This window comes from Anopheles nili, chromosome 2 (assembly GCF_943737925.1).
Source record: "Anopheles nili chromosome 2, idAnoNiliSN_F5_01, whole genome shotgun sequence".
Taxonomy (NCBI): Eukaryota; Metazoa; Arthropoda; class Insecta; order Diptera; family Culicidae; genus Anopheles; species Anopheles nili.
In genome coordinates, this window is record NC_071291.1 from 32,954,117 (window position 1) to 32,977,406 (window position 23,290).

At 42.1% G+C, this 23,290-nt stretch overlaps 1 protein-coding gene across 1 annotated transcript; it reads right to left on the reverse strand.

Moving 5' to 3' along the window:
- Window positions 1-2,837: 2,837 nt before the first annotated feature.
- LOC128730661 (uncharacterized) lies at window positions 2,838-14,293 on the reverse strand. The gene is made up of 5 exons (XM_053823736.1): window positions 13,804-14,293; window positions 8,277-8,509; window positions 7,850-8,202; window positions 7,394-7,561; window positions 2,838-4,508 (listed from the first exon to the last, which is right to left on the reverse strand). Exons 1-5 carry the CDS (start codon window positions 14,291-14,293, stop codon window positions 3,137-3,139), a joined length of 2,616 nt encoding a protein of 871 aa, XP_053679711.1. The 3' UTR covers window positions 2,838-3,136.
- Between the last annotated feature and the right edge of the window lie 8,997 nt (window positions 14,294-23,290).

Consider the following 23,290-nt stretch of genomic DNA (forward strand, 5'->3'; position numbering starts at 1 on the left):
GACAAAAGCGGCAATTAAATCCCGAATAATCGATCCCCAAAGCTGATTGTGTATTAATGATGTCGGCCGTATTGAGTATCAGCAAAAATAGCTTGGCTTATATAACTTTTTAACTTATAACTTGAATATGGTGCTTGAGATAGTGCTTGTGCTACATCCATTATTTTTGTCTATTTGCACTTGTATTTTAATACAAGTTGTGTTCTCTGATAAGGTCAATATTTCTCTGAATAGTCACCTAAAACGTTTATTAATCATCTAATGTTATTGAAAAAGATTGTGTTGCTAGGAGCAGTCAACTAAAAGCATTCCTTATGATGGCATCGGTAACTATCTGTGTTCTGTTATTAAATTTGCACTCAACATCAACCATCCGCTGTACTGGTACGGTAAATGTGTACAGTGTAGTAGAAAATGTTCACCGGCACGATTTATGGTTTCTGCTGATGGAAATGATTACTGCGCCCGGTGTTGTTGATCTAATTCCGTCCTGAGGCGCATATGATGGGAGAAGATTAAATCGCTTAACTAAATTTGCTGTGACACCTAAGTGAATCGACGTTATCACCTTTCCGTGTTGATGATAATACAACTTCATCTAATACCTACCTTAAAGTTGTTATGAGGCACTGCAAGGTTTGTCGGGTGTGTTTTCATTATTGCTTTTTTTACCTGTTGGAAAACTCTATGCAGGGGCGTTTGTTTCTTGTCTCTGCTGGTAACAGGCAACGTTTTGTGGTTCTGTTGCGTTTCCCGACATTCCCCGACAGACACTCCATACCGTCGTCGCTCCTTCGTAATTTGATTGGATTTGCACCATGCAACGGTAATTGTATTTGCACTGTAAAAGGGGATAACTATCCTTCTGCCAAAGCCATCCGGTATGTATGTAAAGGACCGGTACATCCTCACAAGTATCATATTCGTAGTAGATTTTGAGTTAGGATGGTCGAATGAATCGCAAATGCTTTGAGTGTTGTTTTTTTACTCTCAAAGTGTAGCGATAAATTTGTCCCTTCTATCGCTATCGCTGAAGTGTTATCAAAATAAACATCATCAAACTATGATCACAAAAAAAAAACGGTGACGTGTTGAAACGACCATCCAAGAACGGAGCATAACAAGTGGAAATCGATATTCCTGTAAAACCTGTACCCACCGAAACGAAACGAGCGAGGAAAATATAAATTTTGTTACGGGAGGTAAATAGCACATCAAACCAAATAGTCTTCCGTTTGAGGCATTTTCCTCGATAGGGTGCTGTATTTGTGCTATCGTTACCATAGGTTATGATGTCCCTTCCTTCAAAAAGCGTAGCGAGGAAAATATGCTCTCACTCTCTCCACTCTGGTTGCTTAGATGCACAGTGCGTAACCGGAAATCTATTACAGGCAATATCCTTAAAAAATCCATATCGAAGTCCGTCGCAGTTTAGATGCCACATCCGTTTAAATGTGTTGTGTATATCAATTACCATACTGACAGCAAAACTTAAGATTTTAGTACTATTTGGTGATCAAAAAGTAACTGAAGATATTGTTTTTTTACAACGACACCATCCGTAAATTGTTCACTATTGTTATGGCTTTGTACGGCGTTTGTCATTATTCTTAATATAATAATTGAAATTTATGTCTCCAGGTACCTTATTGATTTTATTAAATGTTTGATGTAGCTTTACTATTACCAAAGTGTAAAAACGTTATGTGAACCACTAATCACTGATCTCTGATATATAGATATATGGTTATACATGTAGTCGATTTATTTATATATGTATATGAGACACCATTTTCGTCAGATGGTTATGCTTTGATCAGCGTTTTTATCAACCAGGACTGTGTGATTGATCCGATGGTAAAAAGGATAGAGCAAAACCCCACAAACGATTACCAAACAAAAAAGAACTGTGCAATGTATTGTAATCTGTTGCGGCAGAGAACACCACAGCAAATAAAAAAAACTATATATCATTCTGTTACCTACCAGCCGAGTTTCCACTTTGTTGCTTTGCATACAATTTCTGGAAAATAAAGAATCATAACCCTAACGAAGCGAAATAAAAAATAATCTTGGGTAGATTGTTCGAATTCCATTGAAATTCGAAGCTATTGCGCGTTGTACCTACAATACAGCGTAAATGCCGTGTAAATGTTGTATGTGTGTAATTTAATCAAGTGAAATTTATGTCCATAAAGTGTAATAGATCCATAAAAGGTTGTGGTTTGTGTTTTACACATTATCAGGGAGATATCGGCTAGAGAAGGCTCTAAAAATGGGATTTATTCTTAATATTTTTTGTGATATATCTTATACTGTAACTAAAATATTCAATCTTGAGGGTGCGGCATGTGAGTGCTCAAATATTTGTGAATACTTTCTAAAGATTGTTTGCAAATACTGGAGTATCTTTTGTCGTGTCATGAGCGTGAGAGCGTGCATGTCACAAAAAGTAGTGTTTTCTTAAAGTTCGCAAGCATTTTTGTGCAATGACAACGAACTTGAGCATGGCTTTAAACACGGAGCGTTGAGGAGGATGAGGCTGAAAAGATTTATCCAGATATGAAAATAATAATACCATCCAACCGACGAGGACTGCCACACAGTCAATGATGCTGCTCATTGACGCTAAAGAGGCCGTTTCTTGAAATTGCTCTACTGGGAATGCTAGGTCAAAGCTACGTCGCTAGCTGCTGGTGCGTCGTGGGTAACATTGGATCATTATTGTTAATAAACACCTGCATCATCATGCTTTGGTTGGCCAACCAAAGGCGTTCCTTTCGCAACTGTTTGGCAAGATAAAACTCATAAACACTGTCACAAACCGTTGGCTGCGAAGAGGATATAAAACATTTATTGCTATGTAACACTACAAACACCAGTAACTATACACCAATCTCGTCGTGCTATAAGTATCAAAACTAGCACCTACAAAAAGTGTTCTCCTGCTGTTATCCTTGCGAAACCGTGTGTGTGTGTGTACAGGATTGTGAAGCACATCTGCATGCTTGATTGAGTGTTGCAAGTGTTGATGGAAGGAATTTGAGGGCATGGAATATCCGGGGTCTCCACCTTCACCTGCCGTGTGTGTCTAGAGAGGCTCGCTGCGGTCCAGCCGACCGATGGAGGCTGCGTATTAGCTGTTCGGTTGCCAATGGCGTGCACCGAGTCCGTAACGGCAGAGCAACACCTTCCGGAACGCGTCCCGGAAGGCTTTGTTGAAGATGGTGTAGAAAATCGGATTGACCAGGCTGCTGGCGTAGCCGAGCCAGGTGACAAACTCGAACACCCACTGATCGATGTTGTCCTCGCAGTGCGCACACACGCTCGGCAGCAGATTGAGCACGAAAAATGGCGCCCACAGGATAACGAAGGTGAAAAACACCACACCGAGCACTTTGGTGGCCTTTTGCTCGAGTCGAATGATGCGTCCGTGGCGCGATGAGTTGCGCGAAATCATGCTGGAGTTGCGCGAGTGGTGCGAACGCACGGTTAGTGTCGAGCTGACGGCCGCGGGAGCCGTCGTGGAAGCCGCGGCCACCGCCAGCATGGCCGCCGTCCCACCCGTCTGGTGTTGCATCAGGCACGGAGAGGAGCTGTTCTTTTTTGGCACACCTCGGAACACGGTCTCGCCACTGCCGGTCGCCGCGCAGGAGCCTCCTTCGAGGGTCGAATGGCGCAGATTGATCGATCGGCGCAGGGACACACTCGAAGGGCTCGCTTTGGTTGGAGTCAACAGCAGGGAGGTGCGTGCACCGCCGAAGCTCGAACCCCGTCGCTGGTGGCGACGTTGGTCCCAGGTCACAACCGAGATGCCCTTTGGGGCGCTGCACTTCCGGCTTGGTGATGCCAACGCCGACGCCGGCAGCGTCGACAGACTGCTCGAGATGGACCGCGTCGGTTGCGAGGTCACGTTCGAGCTGGACGTTATGGAGATCGTGCTGTACACGAGACTATCTCCGGCGGGTGCCATCGCGCTGAAATCGGGACTCGTCTTCACAATCTTAATCTCGGCGGGTCGCAAATACTGCTGCTTGCTGGAGGCTCCTTCGCCGAAAAACGGACACTTGCACGGTGGCGGCAATTTGAGCGGTTGTCCTGCCAAGCTCTGGCCCGGTGAATGAGCAGCAACCTCCAGCCCGCCTTTGGCGCAGATCTCGTCGATCCGGCGGCAAGCGTCCTCGTGATCGCTAGCACCATTAGGCGCCGAAGGATGTCTGGACGGCATCTGTTCGATGGCCGGTTTTTCGTCCCTATCGCGCAGCTCCGAAAGTACGTGCTGCATGAACTGCTCGTCTACCTCGATGTCGTCTGCGTCTGGTGGTGGAATTGCATGGGGCAGGCTCTTGAATCGCTTCCGAACCAACCGTACGGGTGGTGGCGTTCCGGAGTTTCGTCGGTTGATCCACGTCGAGGTGGAACTGCGTCGCTTCTTCACCGGTACCGGTGACCGCATTACCGCTGTCGTAGCAACGCCCCCGAGCGTGCTTTTCGAAACAGCTTTCTTTCTGTAGAGTACAAAAGCATAGCAAAAGAACAAACAAAAATGGCGACTCATCAAATCGGAACTACTGGTGCGTCATGGCGTATCAACCAGGCTGTCATTCATAACACGTTTTGCGATCAACGCATAACGGATAACTCTGTCAAAAAGCAGCATGTGGGTTGTGGTTGATGCAACATGGACCATGGTTACGGAGCTTTCGTAAAACCGTTCGTATAGTGTTCTCATACTCACTCAAACATAAAAAGAAAAAATCTAAACTTATGAGAATTCTCCAAATCCGGTGAGAATGGGAGCTGAAGCTTCGTCTCGTTGAAAACACGTCCCCAAACTCGGTGCATTCGCAGAGTTCGAAGACGTATTTGCGGCATAACGAAGCGAAGCAACTTCAATAGCAACGCGTAACCGCCATAGAGCATTTCGAGCAAGCAAACTCGAGCTGTCGACACCATGATTATCACTGGACGATGACGAATCGGTAAGCCGCCCGCTCAAATGCGGAAAGGCAAATTTATCACTTCAAGGATGATGGAGTGAATTTATCATCCCGCTGGAACGGCTGTACGGTGAGTGTAGCCGATACAGCACCGGGCTCGATACAGCGAACGGTTTTGTGGGTGGATACGTGGAAGATGAATGAAACTCCTTCGCATATCAAATGTCTGTATATCCTGTTTCTCGAGCCACCGCAAGTAATGCGATACATCTAAACTCAGCATATTGATGTGCAGTCGGAAGCACAACACAGCGGGACGTAGGAACAGCCCATGGTTTGAAACTCTTGGCAGAGGTTTGAACATAGAAAAACATGCTGTTTAGATTGTAATCTGTCTGAAAACAGTTTGTTTTCTTCGGCCAAAAAACAAATACACTCGTGAACTTTTCTTGGGAAATTATTGCACAATGTTCAAAGTTAAAGGTTTTTTGTTGTATTATAACTTGCACAGCGTTGTTGAAAAATCTTAATTATAGCTAACATCCTCAAATGACAAGCCTAGACCTGTCGCATCGACAGCTTCAGCCCATCGTATAATTGAGCTATTGGATCAGAAATAGTATCTTTTCATGGAAAAGCGTTGATAAGGGTAATATTGGTTGGTGGTGTTTTGTCACACTCGAGCATCAATTCAAGCAGACATTATCTCTTGATGTTCCTGAATAGAATCGAATCAGCCCTCACAACCCCCTTCTGTGTGGTTACATCAAGCACCTTGTTCGTGGAACAAAAAGATCCCGCAAGCATGCCAAACCACCCGCGGTCGATATATGTGACATAATTTGACATAAATACCATATCGGGGTGCCAGTGGAACATGGCACCCCGCGAGGACGAGGGGTTGACTTATATTTATGTCCTTTCCATTCGACTGGTCAATTCACTCGCACGTCATTGCACGCAGCGAAACCCCGACATCACCATGAGGGCACACAGTCAGGAGCGATGATATACGTAAAAGATGACTGAAAATTCCTCAGCTCAAAACATTAATCCTATGTCATCAGTCACCGGCCGGTGGGCGATAAGCATGCGAGCTAGTCGAAGGAAGACACCCAACACGAAACTCTTGTCGTATCGAGATCACCATTGGTCGAAGAGAACTCGGAAAAGAGAGGCTGGATATAAACAGCAACGAAAAAAAAAACAATAAAGAAGCAAAATCGATACGACGGTGCCTCGTTTCGTCGCTAGACATTGTTTCCGTTCTTCGCCAAATACCGATATCCTGATGTGAAACCGAGCGATCAATGTCAGTCATGCCGTTACAATGATTGTGTACCTAATCCTTAGTCTGTCTGAACCTAGCTCGAGACCTTTACGACACATGGCGTTAGAACAACTTAAACCCTGGTTTCCTTTTTTTACCTTGCTGGGGACTTGTTTCAATCAACTACGTCCAATCGCATTCTTCTATTTAGCTTGCGCTATAAAACACATCAGCGTCGTACATGGATGCGGGATCATATCAGCCGGCTAATGGGAAATAGATTTGAAACAATAACCCTCCATTTGCACCAAATGTTGAACGGCGAAAAAGTCCTACATCGTAACTCATGCATCATCAGCGCTATTGATAGGGCTGAATGATTTCGTTTTCACACGCTATGAAGCATTTCAGCTTAATAGCCCGTAATTGCACGTGTTTTTCGTCGGCTAAGAGCAAATACAAATCATCTATGAAGTTGGGTGCCGCTACCGCATTGTACGGTAACTGTTCATTGTGGTGGCATAACTTAAAACACAGCATTACTTAAGATAATGTGAATTCCTAGCTCGTGAAATCTTTTGTAAAACAAAAGCAACAATGACGATAAGCAATGCGATTATTAGTATGTATAACAACGTAATAGATCAGCGAAGTTTCTCACACGTCGGTCAAGGATATGTAGGGGTTTTGCGTAGACCATTTGCAAAAATTGCGTTTGTGTCTGCTTCAAAAACACCATGTTCATAGTATACAACGCATGTGCACTTTTTTCATTCGTTTATATATATATATATATATATATATATATATATATATATATATATATATATATATATATATGTATATATATATATATATATATATATATATATATATATATATATATATATATATATATATATATATATATTTGTTTATATATATATATATATATATATATATATATATATATATATATATATATATATATATATAAATGCATGTATATATATGGTATATGTCGTTAATATGTTAAAATTATCTAACTTGATCTACATAGTATATTTTGAATAAAAATTTCGTACTTGTTCTGGCGTTGTGGCTCGCTCTTACCAGTACATGTATGGTGGAATGAATGGCAAAAGCGGAACTTACCGTACTCAATTCTATTGAAAGGCAAACAGAGCAATAAATTTGTACTTACCGAATCAGTTCTTTTTCGTGTTTCACTTTCGGTGATTGTGTGGTTTCGCTAGTTGGTACACATTTTTCGCCATGTTGAGCCACAGATTCCAGCCCTTGAGATAGTTTAAGCATCTCTTCTCCAAACCTCTGCATAGCTGTCATTGTAATCGAGCTCGGCTCTGGAATGCTGCAAGTGAATGAATGCCATGATAAATTAACAGGATTTTCTACAATACATTGCAGCATAACGCTTGCAGCGTAACTCCTGTTACTATCAAACTGCCACAGCAATGTACAGTACTATAATTAATTTAAAAATGTCGGTGATACCCATTCTTTCAGACACCAAATTGAATGTTAATCAAGATATCTTGTGTTTGAAACTGGCTGCAAATTCATCTACTAGAAAGGTCATTAAAAAGAGCTGCGTCTGAGCGTCCGAAACGCTCATGGAGTGTTCGCCCTCGTGCCTTACCTTGACTCTAACAACCAAAGGTCATGGTTATCCAACGTGGAAAGCTCCGTATCGGTGGACGCCGCCGAATGCGCATGCTGACTCTGGGCTGAAGGCAAACTCAGCTTAATGATGCGCTTCCAGGTGTTTCGCCGATCGAAGCCCGGTGCCTGCCCAAGCCATCCGCTAGACCATCCGCCACCATTCCCAACTCCTCCAAGGTTTTCGCTCTGCTGCGCTAACAGCCGCACAGTCAGCGTGTAGGTTATCAGCATCACGCAAAGTGGAATGTAGAAACACACGATCGACCCAACTAGCTTGTACACCGGGTCCGGTATTTGGCACGTTCCGTTCACCAACACCGAGGCGTGGTTCTGTAGGGGAAAGATTTCCAAATAGGTGCTCCGTCAGGTGCTCCTGGAAAGGTGAATGCTACGGTCCTCCTTACCTTCGAGTACATCAGACTTAGAGGTAGACTCATCGCTATCGATAATATCCAAACAAAGCTGATTTTCAGTACAACACGCCGCCGCGTTTTGTTTCGACCGAACTTCATGGGATAACGCAGCGAAAGATACCGATCGACGGAGATGGTGCAAAGGTGCATAATGCTGGCGGTGCAAAACAGGACGTCCAGGCAGATCCACACCAGGCAGTATTTGGAATCTAGTGGGAAGTGACCTGCAAAGGAAAGTATTAAGCACAGGGACGCATCATATAAACGCACAAAACAGGGAGTAAACAAGTAGATGTTATCAAGTCACAGAGTCGTATTCTTGCCTGCTCCTTAAGATCAAAGTGGCAAGAATTGTTTACACACACTAGCAAGGTCGAACACTGAAACTATGCTTGCCGGCGCTAGTCAAGTTTATTAATTGTGTTAAAGTGGAATCAAACGATGGACGATCAAAGAAGATGTTGGAATTTTTCAACCGAACTGAGGGATGCCGTTGAAAGAAATCGATATTGGAGTGGAAAACCAGATGGGTAGAATTATGAGGGTAGCAATCTGTGAAATGTTATCGTGTCCATTTCGGTGAAAATAGAATCAGGAACGGTGAAACTTGCTTACTGGAATGACTAATTAGTTGTGAATGCTAGAGCAAAGTTACTAAGCAAAGCAGCTGTGTTAGCTTGCAATTGTCAATCGAAGCTAATTTTCTGAAATCAATCGAAGTTTTTTTTTTAGCAAAGCTCTTTTGGGAACTACCAAACGCAAAATGTTGATACGGCACAGTTTCTTAAAAGCACCCCGCTAGCAAACCAAACATATCAGCAAGTACACGTCAATCACCTGACACTGTTAAAGGTCTTTTGTTGAACTCGCTCAAATTTGAGGCGTATTGCCTATTTCATTCCTTATTGTGAAGCAGCACTCAAAGTGCAATTATTTATTTCACGCTATGTTGCCTTGTACAGCACGTCATACGGTGTATATTGTTGTAGCAAAAATACATCTCACTTACTCTTGCTTCAAAAACAAAATCAAATTCCATCTGGCAGATGGATTCCATATAAGGCATATATTTGATTTCGAAAATAACCCATGGAAGACCTAGAAAGTCGATGCCACGCCATAATGGGGGTAAAACTCATATATTCAGTTTAAAAATTATTACGGAGATGCTTGATCCTAGACGGAAGAGTGCTTGGTGTTTGTTTTATATTGATTTTTGTTGGTGTCCTTATCTTGGTCGATGATGTAGTTTAAATGAAGTACACAGCAAATGAAATCCACGTCAAAAGATTTTAAAACTTCTGATAAACCGTTGAACACTTTGGTTGAATCGTATTCAAAGCTTCTGAGATAGCGCTGGGTGAGTAGCGGAAAATGACGATGATTAAAAGCTTGCACTCATCATTCACCAATCCGTTTTCTGATGAGGAGAAACCTGTCTTAGTTTGTATGTCAATCAAACCTGTCACAATCGTAGGCAAATGTTCGATTGATTCTAATTATATTTCTGAAAAGAGCAAAGCTCTTGATTTCATTTCAATTTCCGATCGTTTTCTGCTGTTTCGATTTACCGCCATTCTAGGGTATAACTTTGAAACGCAATCATGAGCACAAATTGCATTGTAAAAGAGTATGACCCACTTTCGCAAGATGCTTTCATCATGGAACGAATCTTTAACGCCATGTGCTACGAAGGGAGCTCTTTAAATTTGTGTCGCTTTTTTTTGTTTTTGATCAAAAGATCGAACACATCCAGCTTGCTACCAGCGGGTGTAGCGTGCCGTTAATGAAGTTATTTCTCGAAACGAAAAACGTTCACCAGAAAAAAAATCAATGCTCCAGCCAAAGCCGCCCTGCCCAACAGGCTGTCTATAGTTCGCTTCTCTGTACGCGAGTATCCCAGACGGCTCGTGCATAAACACGTGGAGTAACATCATTAATTAGCTCGGGGCGAACCGAAAACAATAGCCGTGTGTAAATGATACCAACAGTTTCAACGCCCACCGAATAAACTATCGCCAGGATAAGCCGCACCGAAAGCTTACCCGAGACCATCCATTTTCCGTCGAGGAATGGCTGGTGCCGAGTGAAAGTGTTGGTAGCCTCAGGCGCGAAACCGTTTGTGCGCGAGTGTGAGATAGTGTGCGTGTGTTTTTTTTTATCGGTTAGCTTCCGGCCACGGGCTTCCGGTTGCGGTGCGGTTCCTCAGCACCAAAGACGTACGAAACCGGGCCGACGGAAAACGTGCAAAGCAAAGCCCATTTTTCATCCGTTTTTCTTTCCGCCTGATGGGCTGTCCTGGGCCTGGCAGGTGGCGGCCGAAGCAATAGGCCGAAGAGTACAACAGCATACAGAAGGGCAGAAATCTCGTCGTGCCCCGGACACCTTCATCGAAGGGATCATCCAGCGCAATCGTTAGCAGCTGCGACGGATAAACAACGCCACACACAGGCAGCAGCGAGAGGACGAGATTTGCCTGCTGCCGTCAGTCAGCGTTTGACGGGATCCTTAGCCGAGGCTTGTCGGAGAATTGTTTTTGCTAGCACCTCCTGGCCAATGTGCGTTACGGTTGTTTTGCCTCGCTTTCTGCGGCTTATTTGGCGCATCCTGACAATCCCACACCGAGCCAGGGAGTGGGTGCGCCCGATACCGGGTGACTGTTTGTCACCACTGTTTGTCGGTTCCGCGGACGTCAGGACACCCCCGCGGGCAGAGAGCGCATATTTAACAGTGCCTTCGCCTATTGACTCGGGGCGCTGGTGCTTCTGCCGCATGTGGACAAAGAAAAGGACCTCGTTTCGCTGGGTTTAACGACATCAGGCGGCTGCGGGGCGACCGTGTGGAACCGGTGTATAAATATTTCATGATGCGAATTTACATAATATTATTCGTAATGCTTTCCCTCGTACATGGCGGATTTGTGTGCATGAACAACAAGCGCGGCCTAGCGAGATCATCGCAGCCTTCGCATTCTTGTTGCGTTGCCGTACAAAGTGTGGGCGGATTTTAAACAGCACACTGACAATTGTTTAACTTCGGCGAAGGGATACTACGGGGACCTGTTGTCGTTTATTGGTAACTAAAAGATCTGCCTGCAACAAAGTTGTAGCCTGGATAGGTTTGTTGATCGGTCGATGATCCGATCTTGTTTGCGAATGTAGCCACATACGGTTCTAGTGTTGCAAACCGTATACGTGCTAGTTAGAAAACGAAAGAAATGCTCTAGCTACGGTTCTTTATTCCGTGTACTATTACATGATGAGGATAAGATAATGTTCCTTGCATCAAATTATTCGAATGCGTATTTCAGAAAGTTTTTAACAATTCATCGCGTAACCGTTTTTTATTGCCTTTTTCGCTACAATACGCTTTCCGGACAAACTTCACGGTCTTAAAACGAAAACAAATGCTCATGGGCAACTTGCTTTTCCTGGTAAAAAAACGTTTATTATAGGAGCGTTTGTTTTCGGGAATGTTTTTCATTAGCCTAATAGAGTTAGTTATTCCACATGGGCCAGATTGCGGCAGTATCGAGAATTCCTATCCAGCACCATCAACAACTGATGAATGCGTACAGATAAGAGAAAACCTTCTATTTCCATTGCCGTATCGTCTGGAATCCAATATGGACCCTTTTTTTGGTATCGTTCCATTCAAGTGCATCATTTTAATTCCGTTAATATCCCAAACGATCCAATCAAACCATTTCGGTCGCTCATCAAAACATTTTTATTGGACTTTTATTTACCGGCTTACGTATTGAACGCGTTGCTGCGTTCGTCACTGAATGAACAAAATGATGTTATGAGCTATTCCAAGCATTGGACTTCGGGCTAGCTTGTTGTGAAACTTGTGTGTATTCCAAGCCACGATTACTTTTTATAGCGTACGCTCCTATTGACGTACGCTTTATATATAGATATATGTATATATATATATATATATATATATATATATATATATATATATATATATATATATATATATATATATATATATATATATATATATATATATACATATATCTATATATAAAGCGTACGTCAATAGGAGCGTACGCTATAAAAAGTAATCGTGGCTACGCTTTATATATAGATATATGTATATATATATATATATATATATATATATATATATATATATATATATATATATATATATATATTTGATTTGGGTTGATTGTGTTAAATACGTTTGTTATTTATTACTTTAATTCCATGCTACTTTTTACTGCTTTACTTCAACTAAACCAGATTAATAGGTATTTGCATTTAAGGTCTTGAATACCTCAAAAACATTCTCGTATTGCAAGACATGATAAATCATAGTTTTTACTTCTAACTATCTTCTTAATGATAGATGTTATTTAATAATTTGTTTAAATTGATCGTTCGAGATTCGTTTGTTGCTGAACACGTAACTCTGCCGAGTGGTTTCCATAGATCTGGACTCATCTCCAATGCATAGTCTCCGTTTGAAGCTGGAATACCGTGTCGACGTTAAAACGTAATGAAAGTCTAAGTGGTTAACATGCGGGTTTGTTTCATATAAGTCATGTGGTCGTTCCTATGACTAAATTGGAACGCATATCCGCATTGGCAGAATGCAACGGTCACCGTAATTTTAGACGAAGAGTTGCTGTTATTTGTAACGAATTGGTAAGAAGAAGGGTGGGGATAGGTACAGTTCAAACTGGCTCTAACATTGTTTGCAAATTTCATCACGAGAAACTAAGAGAAACCCAACCAAGCCTTGAAGCCATCGCCCATTCCAAAGCCACACCTGGAATGGAATGTGTATCTGTAATATATAATGGAACTTTGAACTGTATAACATAGGAGACCACTTGAAGTTTTAGAAAACTATTTACAATACTTCATAAGAAATATGTCGTGATTGTTTGAATATGATAGTAGAACCGTTCCATTAGTGTTCCAGTCCAGTTTACATGCATGGTCACGATTATCTAACGTTGCGTTACTTTAACATATCATTGTGAGTAGAGTTTAGGTAATAAATAAACTTGGGATTTTTTAACTAAATGCAATCAATTTCTTCGTAAATCTATATTGTGGAAAAATTATGTTCAAAAGGAGCATTTTGTGGAAAAATTATGTTCAAAAGGAGCACAGGAGGAGGAGGAAAACTAAAATATTTTTTTATGTACAAAACCGATAACTTCTCTCGTGATTTGTGCTGCTAGCTTCTTGCGGCAGGAAATCGATGGGAAAACATTCAGTATGTAATTGCAGCATTATACGCTCCAGCGAATGTTTGCAAGAAGTATTGCCCAAGTGTATCCCATATCATGTTTATCATGTGTATAATGAAGATCCGCACGACACATTGCAACAGGAGCTGAACCTGTTTCTAGACCGGTAGAACATGATACAACGGAATGGTGGCACTCGGGAGCAAACGTCTGATGGTTTGCTGATGGTTCGTGGCGAAGACCGAGAAAGGTTCGCTTTGATCCGTAATTCAACATCATCAATTGGTGGTATTTGATCGGGCTTACCTTTCACCAGCGTCAGAATGCCGAGCGGCATCACAGATAGGGCGACCATCAGATCCGTAATCGCTAGGGACATCAGAAAGTAGTTGGTGACGTTCTGCAACCGCCGCTCCCAGACGATGGCCAAGCAGACGAGTATGTTGCCGGCGGCCGTGCCAAACACTAGTATAATTGCAAGCAGCGCCCAATAGTTGTGCAACGCTAGTCGGCCATTATCGTCCTCATCGTCGGTGATGCCGATGTCAGCCGTACTATCGTCGATCGCGTCGAGATTTGCTGTGAAGTTAAACCGTTTCATGTATCCAACATAGCCGGTGTGACCGGAGGCGCGTCCCGTTACAGCCATGCGGCCCACTCCAACGGCCGGGCCAGTAAGTGTTATTGTGCTAAACCGCTCTGGAAATGGACCAGGCGACACCCGGACAAATTGAATAGGCTTTGCAGCCGACCAGAGCCACATCTCGGTCGGATCATCGTAGTAGGGGTGACCCATTTCCTTCGGTAGTGCGCGTGATGAAGCATGCAGCCGTAGCGTGTACTATTTGACGACTCGTTGTTGTGTGGCGTCGATAACCGGCCTGATATCTCCCACTTTACGTTGCAACCTGGAGTGGAAGAGTTGACCAGCGTTTGCCCATCCGTCGATGGCATCCGCTGGAAAAATAGAGAAAGAAAATTGTTATCCACGCTGTTGACAGCGACGTGGTGTGATGGGTGTATTTTTAAAATGCACGCTAGCCACTCTGACACCTGTTACCGTTTGGAAAGCCAAAAAAATCTATTTTTAAAATGCACCACCGTTCGTATATATCTTATTTTCGCGTGTATTGCACCATTCTTGTATAACAATACCCGGAAATTATTGGCACAAATCATGTGAGAGATTTTGTCCTGTCCTTTTCTATTTGTTTATTGGCGATGGCGACATATATAAATCCGATATAAATCATTTTAAACTACTCTCTATTTTTATCGCTACTGATCGAGACAGCACATTCAATATCAGTCAGTCTCGTTTGTAAAATCAAATCTTCTTTGTAAATCAAATACTTTCCGACACAAAACTCGTGGATAAAACAGTGTTGTAATCCACTCAAACGCCAAAGTATAACGTTTTGTCCGTAATCAATTGAAAGGAATTTTTATGATGTAACCAAGTAAAAAAACCAAAGCAAAATAATAACATCACGTGCTTCATATCTTTAGCAGGCGCCAAAGTTATTTTTAAAATTTAGTGTTTACTTCAACAAAATACAAAACATCGAAATACTTGATATAATGCTTAACCTTCAGCGTTAACCTTTAACCTTGAACGGAAAATGGTGTTGCACAAACATTGTATAACTTTCCTAATAACTAGAGATCATCCTTTTTATTCTTTCTTTTCCAATCCCACCTCAGAATAAAGGCAATGTTGAAGAAGTAGCTGATTTATCCAATTTCATACGGCTGTATCAAATCACTTCATCTCTCGCCGTTTCCTACCCAGCATTCCTCCACATACGCTTATCATTGTTCGATCAGCCCGTTCATTCTCGCCATGCAAAACGTAAAATCTACTAACTATACCACATCTTGTCTCAACCTCCATCCAGTCAACCACAACTTCCTGTCGATTATTCTTCTTTTTGGTCCGCTCACAGTTGAGCACGTCGTGATAGCATGGCCTGGTCACCAATCCGTTTCTCGTGCAGCTCGTGCCGAACAGATCGCTGACAAGCACTTTCTTCCTCATCACGTGCCTCAGCCATCATATATTTCCGGCCTTTGCCACCGTCAGGATATCTGCTCCACCAAACAGCTCAGCTAGCTGATGGCTCAATCTCCTTTTCCACACGCCCTGCTCACAAATACCGCCAAAGATAGGAGCTTGTGGAGTCCATGTTGGTCCTAAACGTATTTCCCTTTACAATGCGTTTTAGGATTTGCGTTTGTACGATCTTGTGGTTACGATCGTATCAAGGTAGCAAAACTCTTCTTCTTCTTCCGAGCTTGTCCGTCTTGTACAGTCCCTCCATTAGTCCAGCACTGCCAGCTGACTTACTGCATTGCAGCTGTTGGATAGCACTGATGATCCGTTGGGGTATTTATCAAAGTGGCATTTTCAGCCGTCGATCATCTCTTGCTCGTTCGTCAAGATGTTCCCATCTGCATTGCGACACATTGCAATCTTGGAAGTGAAACCGCTCCGTGCCACATTTAACATTCTATAAAACGTACGAGTTTTCCCCGACTCAACGAACTTATAATTTGCTGGATAAGTTGTTCGTTCGACTATTCAAACTGTAACTTTTTTTCCTGCAATTTGTTTCTATAACATCCGGTCTAAATGCCTGCTATAGATAAAAATGTGATCAATCTGAGAATCTGTCTACTGTGGTGATCTCCAGGTGTAGCTGAATCGAGGCGCGTGCTTGAAACAGGTACTGCGGATGGTCATATGCTTGGATGAATCAAACTTGGTAGGATTCTTAGAAAAACGCGTAGAAAATTCTGTATTTTATCATAACGTTTAATAGTTCTATTCCTTGTTCTGAAACGTAATCAAAGTCTGCAAATATAAACATTTTTTAGTTATTTTTCTCTTTTTCTCTTTAAACCTTTTTGCCTTGATAAATCACCAGTACTACCTCAGAATAATTTTGTCAGTTTCCATTATTTTACATTTTTATTGTTATTCTCTTCCAATAAGATCTTTGTCATGACACTCTTTTGCTTTTATAAATAATCTAAAATCTATTATAATTCTTAGTATAATTTATATTTTGAAGCGAATATTTGAAATGTGTAGTATAACATACATACGGAGAGAATGATTGTTAAACTTGTTCTCGTATATGTGCTACTTTCTTCAAAATAACATAAATCTATGTTTGTTAGGCCATAGAATTCCAAATTGCATGTTTTTTAGTTTTCTTCTTTATTTTTTTTCGATGATTTGCTATGACGATTTTTTCTAAGTTAAAAATTTCAATGACCTCAAATTTTCACCTCGCCGAATAGAATTTCGAGCACATAGGAGCTTCACAGGTTCAGAAAATTACAGGTTATCATTTATAACCAATTGACTAATTCGAGCTATTTGCTCAATAGATTATGTTAAAATAAATAGTATAACGTATTCTATATATGTTACCTCGACCTATTCCTATTTAATTAAATATTGTATGTCGTATAGCGGCGTATGACCGTACACTTGTATATTCGAACACGATATATGGAACCTTGTTTAAGCTAAATGATAAAACTTTTTCTTGTATGACGTAAGATATTTATGAAATCGTACCAAAGCCAAGTGCAGCTTAAAAATGCCGATGAACAAATACAACTAACCTTGTTTGCAAAGTCTCAAACAAGATGGAAGTTACAGAGATAATTTGATGTCACCAATTTGAATTGATGGTTAAAATCAAATTATAAACTTTTCAATGCTCCATATCTTGCAACATGCACGTTTCAGACTTTAAGGCCATTTATCGCATGAATTGAATCGTTTATCATTTATTTACGACCAACTCGTTTCATGCAATATATCTCTCGAGTTGTCTTATTAAAATTAGTATGCAAACATATCGCAAGCGCTTTGATAAGAGCTAGAACACATGATATAAAATTTCACATTTCCATACACCGAATCGAGCCCGAAAAATATCGTATCGTTATAAAATTGATCAACAGATCCTTGCACAGTTTCGCTTGATAATAGGACATGGTTTGACAATTTTTAGATTTGTGTATTAAACGGTACTCCTCTGGCGAAACTACACAGTCAAGATAACAGCTACCAGGCATAGGTGTACGCTGTTTTATGGGTCGGTCTACATGAAGAACAATCACGGTTTTAATAAAAGCAATTAAATAACCAAACCCATCTTGGTCTATGTTGTTTTTTTTACAGCACAATGAAAATTTATACTTTTTCGCCCTTTTTTCTTGCATTTGTTTGGTATAGTAATGAAAGTTAGTATGTATCGCAATATTTATATTACAAAGAAAATACCGTAGCATCTCATTTTTCAAATTCTTTCCTTCACCTATTCAAATTTTTTCAACTACTAACTGCTTAACTCGATGTCAAACAAATAAATTCTTTTTAACGTTTTACTAAAACGTAACGTATAAACGTTTAAAAACGTTTTACCCAAGTGATATGTTTGGAAACACGGATAATCTTTTTGATCACTTACGATTTTGATAGCTACCACTATATGATCTTTCTGTTAACCATCACAACACTAAACCACTATTCAATTTGCCTATTTTTATCAGACTCATCTTTTTCGTGCTAGAAACAGGCTAAACGATTTACACAACATCTATGCTCCTTTCCAGCTTCGCCTCTATTTCCTGACTACCATGTGGCATCTACTATCTGATTACTATGACATTAGTTTTTGTTATCCAATCTAATCTTCCTTTGCCGACTCCCACCCAATATTTGTGCACTTTCAGTCTTTCATGCTCTTTTCATCATCTTTCTATTTATTTTGTGATCCAGATGTTGAGCCAACTAAAACGCATAACCTAGTAGCTATATCTTCTTCCACTGTTATATTTGCTATTATTCCTATCAATATTCCGCATTAGCCGGCATTTCATAAAATTTTCTTCCAAATATGTGTTTTGCAGTCCTTCTGTCACTCATCTAACCTTTACTGTTTGTGACTCATCTAACCTTTTGTCTAATTTCCATTACGTCTCTCGGCATTTCATTATTTATTTATTCTAAGCCCTATTTTTTATCATTCCGCTTACCCAACACACACAAATATCACTTATTTTACTACAATTCTTTTTTCTGCCTCGCATACTGTACAAACTCCGTTATTTTATTGCTCTCCCGAATGTGCTACCTATATTTTGTTTCGATTCAGATCCAGTCTGTTGCTATCCTTGAAAGCTTTTGAAACTCTGCGTACTCAAAGTAAAATGTAAAAAAAATATGAAAGATGGAATCCTCCTTGTACTGCAGTTGGAAACGGCTATCAATTTTATCTTTGCATTATTTTCTATTTTTTATAAGGAAGTTGCTTAGGAGCTCCCAATCTTCGTTCTTCGAGCTTCGTTCCATCATGGAAGCTACAACTTTATCTTCTTTTCCAACAATTTTAAAAGCATTTAAATACGTGAAAATTCTGCCAACATGATCATCGTTTCTGCTTTTATACGAATTTTGTTAATTTATCTGAGCAAGGGGCTTGTATCTGTGCCGTGGTAACAAAATCAAAAGCTTTTATGCAAAATACGAATAATAAGCAGCCCATGTGCCCAAGTTTGGTGAATAACAGCGAAGTATGTTTCGAATGTCCTTAATATTTCCAAAAACACCCACTATTTCACCGTATGTTTTGACCGATTTTCGACCAACTCTTTAATTTTTAATTTCAATCTCCCTATATTTTATCAAATGGTTTCCGGTCAGATGATTTGTTCAACGAAAAGTTCTGCTATGTTGCTGTCGATGATAGTAGAACAGATATCGCATTTTTGTAGATACGTTGTTACTCTGTTCGAGAAGTAATCGAACGCATAAAGGCTTAATTTCCTTCCTTATCGTGGGACCCTTAAAGCTGAAACATTTTGTTTTTCAGATTGCAAGTAAGAAGATAACTAAGAGAAACACAAAATAGCGGGACATGGAAGTAATTAAATAACACTATCACTGTTCAGCATAGTTTGCGAAGCTCTCTGAATATTTTGTAGAGCGGTGTTTTTGAGAAAGAAACAAAATTGATAAATGGTTAGAAACGTATAGACTTCCATGACGCATGAAAAATTGAATAGCTTTGTTCGATTTCCTCGGCTCTGCACATTTTAAGTAGTACCAATCCGAAACATGCTGATGTATTATGAAGAGGGAGTAGTTTGCGATCAGCATCACAATCATCATTTGTTTTGTAAGCCGCGCAAACCTTTGCCATCTTGATAAATAGATAAATGACAAGTAGATAAATGGTCACGTTGATGCTTACGCTCTTCAGATAGTGATGTAAAAGTGGGTGCGTTGACTTCTTAATATACAAGCAGCGTAATGCTTGTGGTAGTCGTTGCTATGTTATGCCGCAGAAATCAATGTTTCGTACCTCGGGGGGATGAGTAATTTGAGTTTTTCTACGACTTGTCCCTTGCGCTTTGTTACCTGCAGCGTGCACATTCTTTCAGCAAACCAGGCTTTAATTATAATTTCATGCACGGTGTGGTTGGAATCGCGATTATGCTCGTAATAAGATGTGTCCTGTGACTGTGTGTGAGATGTGACTTTTCCTAACAACGCACAATCACTTGCATCAATGCAATAGTTCAACTATCATACATTTTAATGCTTAATCTATTTGAGTAAATACATTTATATATCTGAGTAATTACAAAACGTTATCGTCAAATAATTAAATATATGTCGAATGTTGGATATATAACGTTTGTACGTAATCTTTGGGTAAAGTAAATTTGGGACAGTAAAAGGGATTCATGTGATGAGAATGAATAAGGATCATAGTGGTGTTAGGATAGGGTGGATAGGAATAATAACAGGTATAGATAATTGAGAAATTGGGAAAAATCTATTTTTACAAGATTCAAATACATTGTACAGTGCAATCTCGAAACGTGTCAAAGCTTTTGCCAACAGATAAAAAAATGTAGCAATGAAAGAGAGATACACGCAGATATTGCTGCAGCTGTGCAATAAAATTCAATCTAAAACAATCGAACAATTGAAATACGATCATTTAGACTTGGTACAATTTTGGTCTGCTAGGCAAAACGCCATCGAAAGTGCGAGACATGTGTACCACACATGAAAATAACTATTGATTAGTTATTAAGGGGGTTCCGGCTAATCGAGATGTGAAGCTGATACTAGTGGTGGTGATACTGAAGCTGATACAAAAACTAGTGTTTCGAAAACTGTTGCGCCCCACCACCACTGGATGCCGCAGAATTGCCTTTTCAAGGACAGGGAAATGTTTAAAAACACACACACATTGACATTGCATCCATCCATTAAATATTGCATATATATATATTATCGTTCATTGCCGCTGCATTCCTGTTTTGGGTGTTGTGGAATAAGGACCACAGTAGGCCATGCATGCAGAAACCGAATGTAGGATACGTGGAGTAAAATATAAACCGTTGTTGGGTATCAAATTTCAAAACCCAATTACAAGCGCTTCTGCAGGTGAGCGCACAAAAAGCCGGCCGCAAGCGAGCACCCGGTAACAAGATAACGGGTCAAATTAAATTTTTCGAAATTCTCCACACATTTAAATGCTATTAAATTAGTTGTGGGTCCCACATTCGGTTTGCTCTGCTGGTGGCAAACGTGCTCGGGCTTACCGTTGTGGTGTCAGCATGCTTCCCTGCACATCAGCAAGCGGAAGAGATTTCGAGAAACTAGTTAGGTTGATGTAATTGTTTGTGCAACCGTGCAAGATGCATGCTCCTTGGGCCCGGAGGGTTCGCTCGGCTAGCTAACTAGCCGCAACAACTTTCTGGCCATCATCGTTTCTTCCATCGATGTGATCTAATTTTAAAAATCTTCCCACATCACCATCACACGTCTTTTCGAACGAGGCCGTACCATCCTACCAACGCGGCAGCTGGTCGCTGGGCTATTTCTGGCGCGACCGACATCCAACCCCCAGGACAACACTAGGCGCCCGGAAAAACCGTGATGGGAAATCGATGATCCGTGTACGCGCGTCACGCTCGGCGCGTGTATCGTGTTGCGATTTCGTGGAACCATCCGTGGACAGAGCGCGGCTAGCCAAAAGCGAGGAAACAACAAAACAAAAGCAATAGATGCATTTCCTCGCAGGCAACCGTGGTCGTGGGTCGTCTCTCACATCGATTTCCAGTCGCCCGCTAATTGCCGCACGGTCGCGCCGAGCCCATGTAAATCCAGCTAGCGCGCCTAATGCCAACGCCAAATGATCAATGCCACAACGACAGCGGCCTACGCCCACCACCCCCGGGTGGGGCCCCGAGAGCTATTAGCGATTAATTCGATGTTTCATTCACCACTCGCGCCCGCTTCGTTACCCATCATCTCCCTCGTGATGGGAAATGGCTCGCATGAAATATGGCACCACCACCGGCAGGGACCGGAAAAAGGGTCGCCAACAGATTATTGGCTCGCCGTTTATGGCCCTTTGGGATGGTCTCGGATGGTCGCAGGGGTTTATCAAGGTGGTAAACCGTCGCATTAGTCAACAGCGAGACGGTGGCACCGTCCCAAAAAGGCGCTCGTTCGTCCTGACTGAAATGCATCATTATTCGCCAAAGGTTGAAACAAAAAGGTCACCCAGCTCAGCTGCTGGGGGAGTTCCGGGCGAGCCGCAGTTTGTTTTCTCGGCCCCAAACCGACCGTGCGGACCCGATTGTCAGCACGCGGCTAGGGCCTGGTGTCAGCAAAATTTGGGACCAAAATCCGCCTACGATCTCCGATCCTGAAGCGCGTGGGTAAGTGGTGCTATTTACGCACCCATTAGCGGACGGTCGGAACGGTTCACGTGCAGGTTTTGCAGGGGGAAGGAGGTGGAAGGACGAGGGAGGAGGGAGGGTTTTCCACTTCCCAGCACCCCGAACCATCACTCCGCCGCCGCTTCTCGCTCGCTGAAGTGGCGTGCCAACATTGTGCGGATGAACGTACCGGAAATTTTTTTTTATGTTTAAGGTGACGCCATGCGCCTTGCCAGCATCAGGTAGCAGGGTCGCTGTCTCGGTCACGGCAGGGATGCTGAAAGTAAGCACCACTTGTTCGCTTTCCGTTGCCCGCATGGGCTAAGCAATGTATTACCGCTCATCGAGGAGTTGAGCAGTTGAAGTTCCTACGGTAGACTTTCGCCTCGAGCACTGCTTCCTCGGTGCAGGAGAGCCTTCACAACAACACGCGAAGCTACGGAGCTTAAGCACCGGGTCAGACCAGTCCTCGGCACCGTGTCCGTGTACTGTGGTACTGTGCTCTCAATGGCAGCACGGGGACGCTTTTCATTTTATTTTTTGCACCTTAAAAATTCAATCATACACTGCTTAAGCCACGTTCCACGGTAAGCAGCCTCTCGTCAGTCGTGGGGCCTCCATTAAGAGAAGGGTTTCCTTTTTTTTTGTCCGAATGCAACCATTCGATGCAGCACACCCATGCAACGATGCAACTAGGGGATCGTATCCTGCCCGCGAAGCGAACGCACGCGCGTCTCTGTGTTCGTGAACCCCCGGTGGATTCCCAACTTCCCACGCTTGCTGCTTTTGTGCCGCGACGTCGGGACGTCGGGATTCTTTGTGTGTGGCCGATCACAGTGGTGCGATGCACTAACGCCTGGATTGGGTGGTATCCTTGCAATGGGGTCGCTTCTGTCAGGCTCGACCCGGGACAGGACGCGTGCTGCAAATTCGTGGTGGTTCACTGTGTGCCGCTCGGGCCACTTTTCATCTCAACCCGTAGAGGCCCTACCCGTGTCCTGCACACACCCACACACACACACGCGCG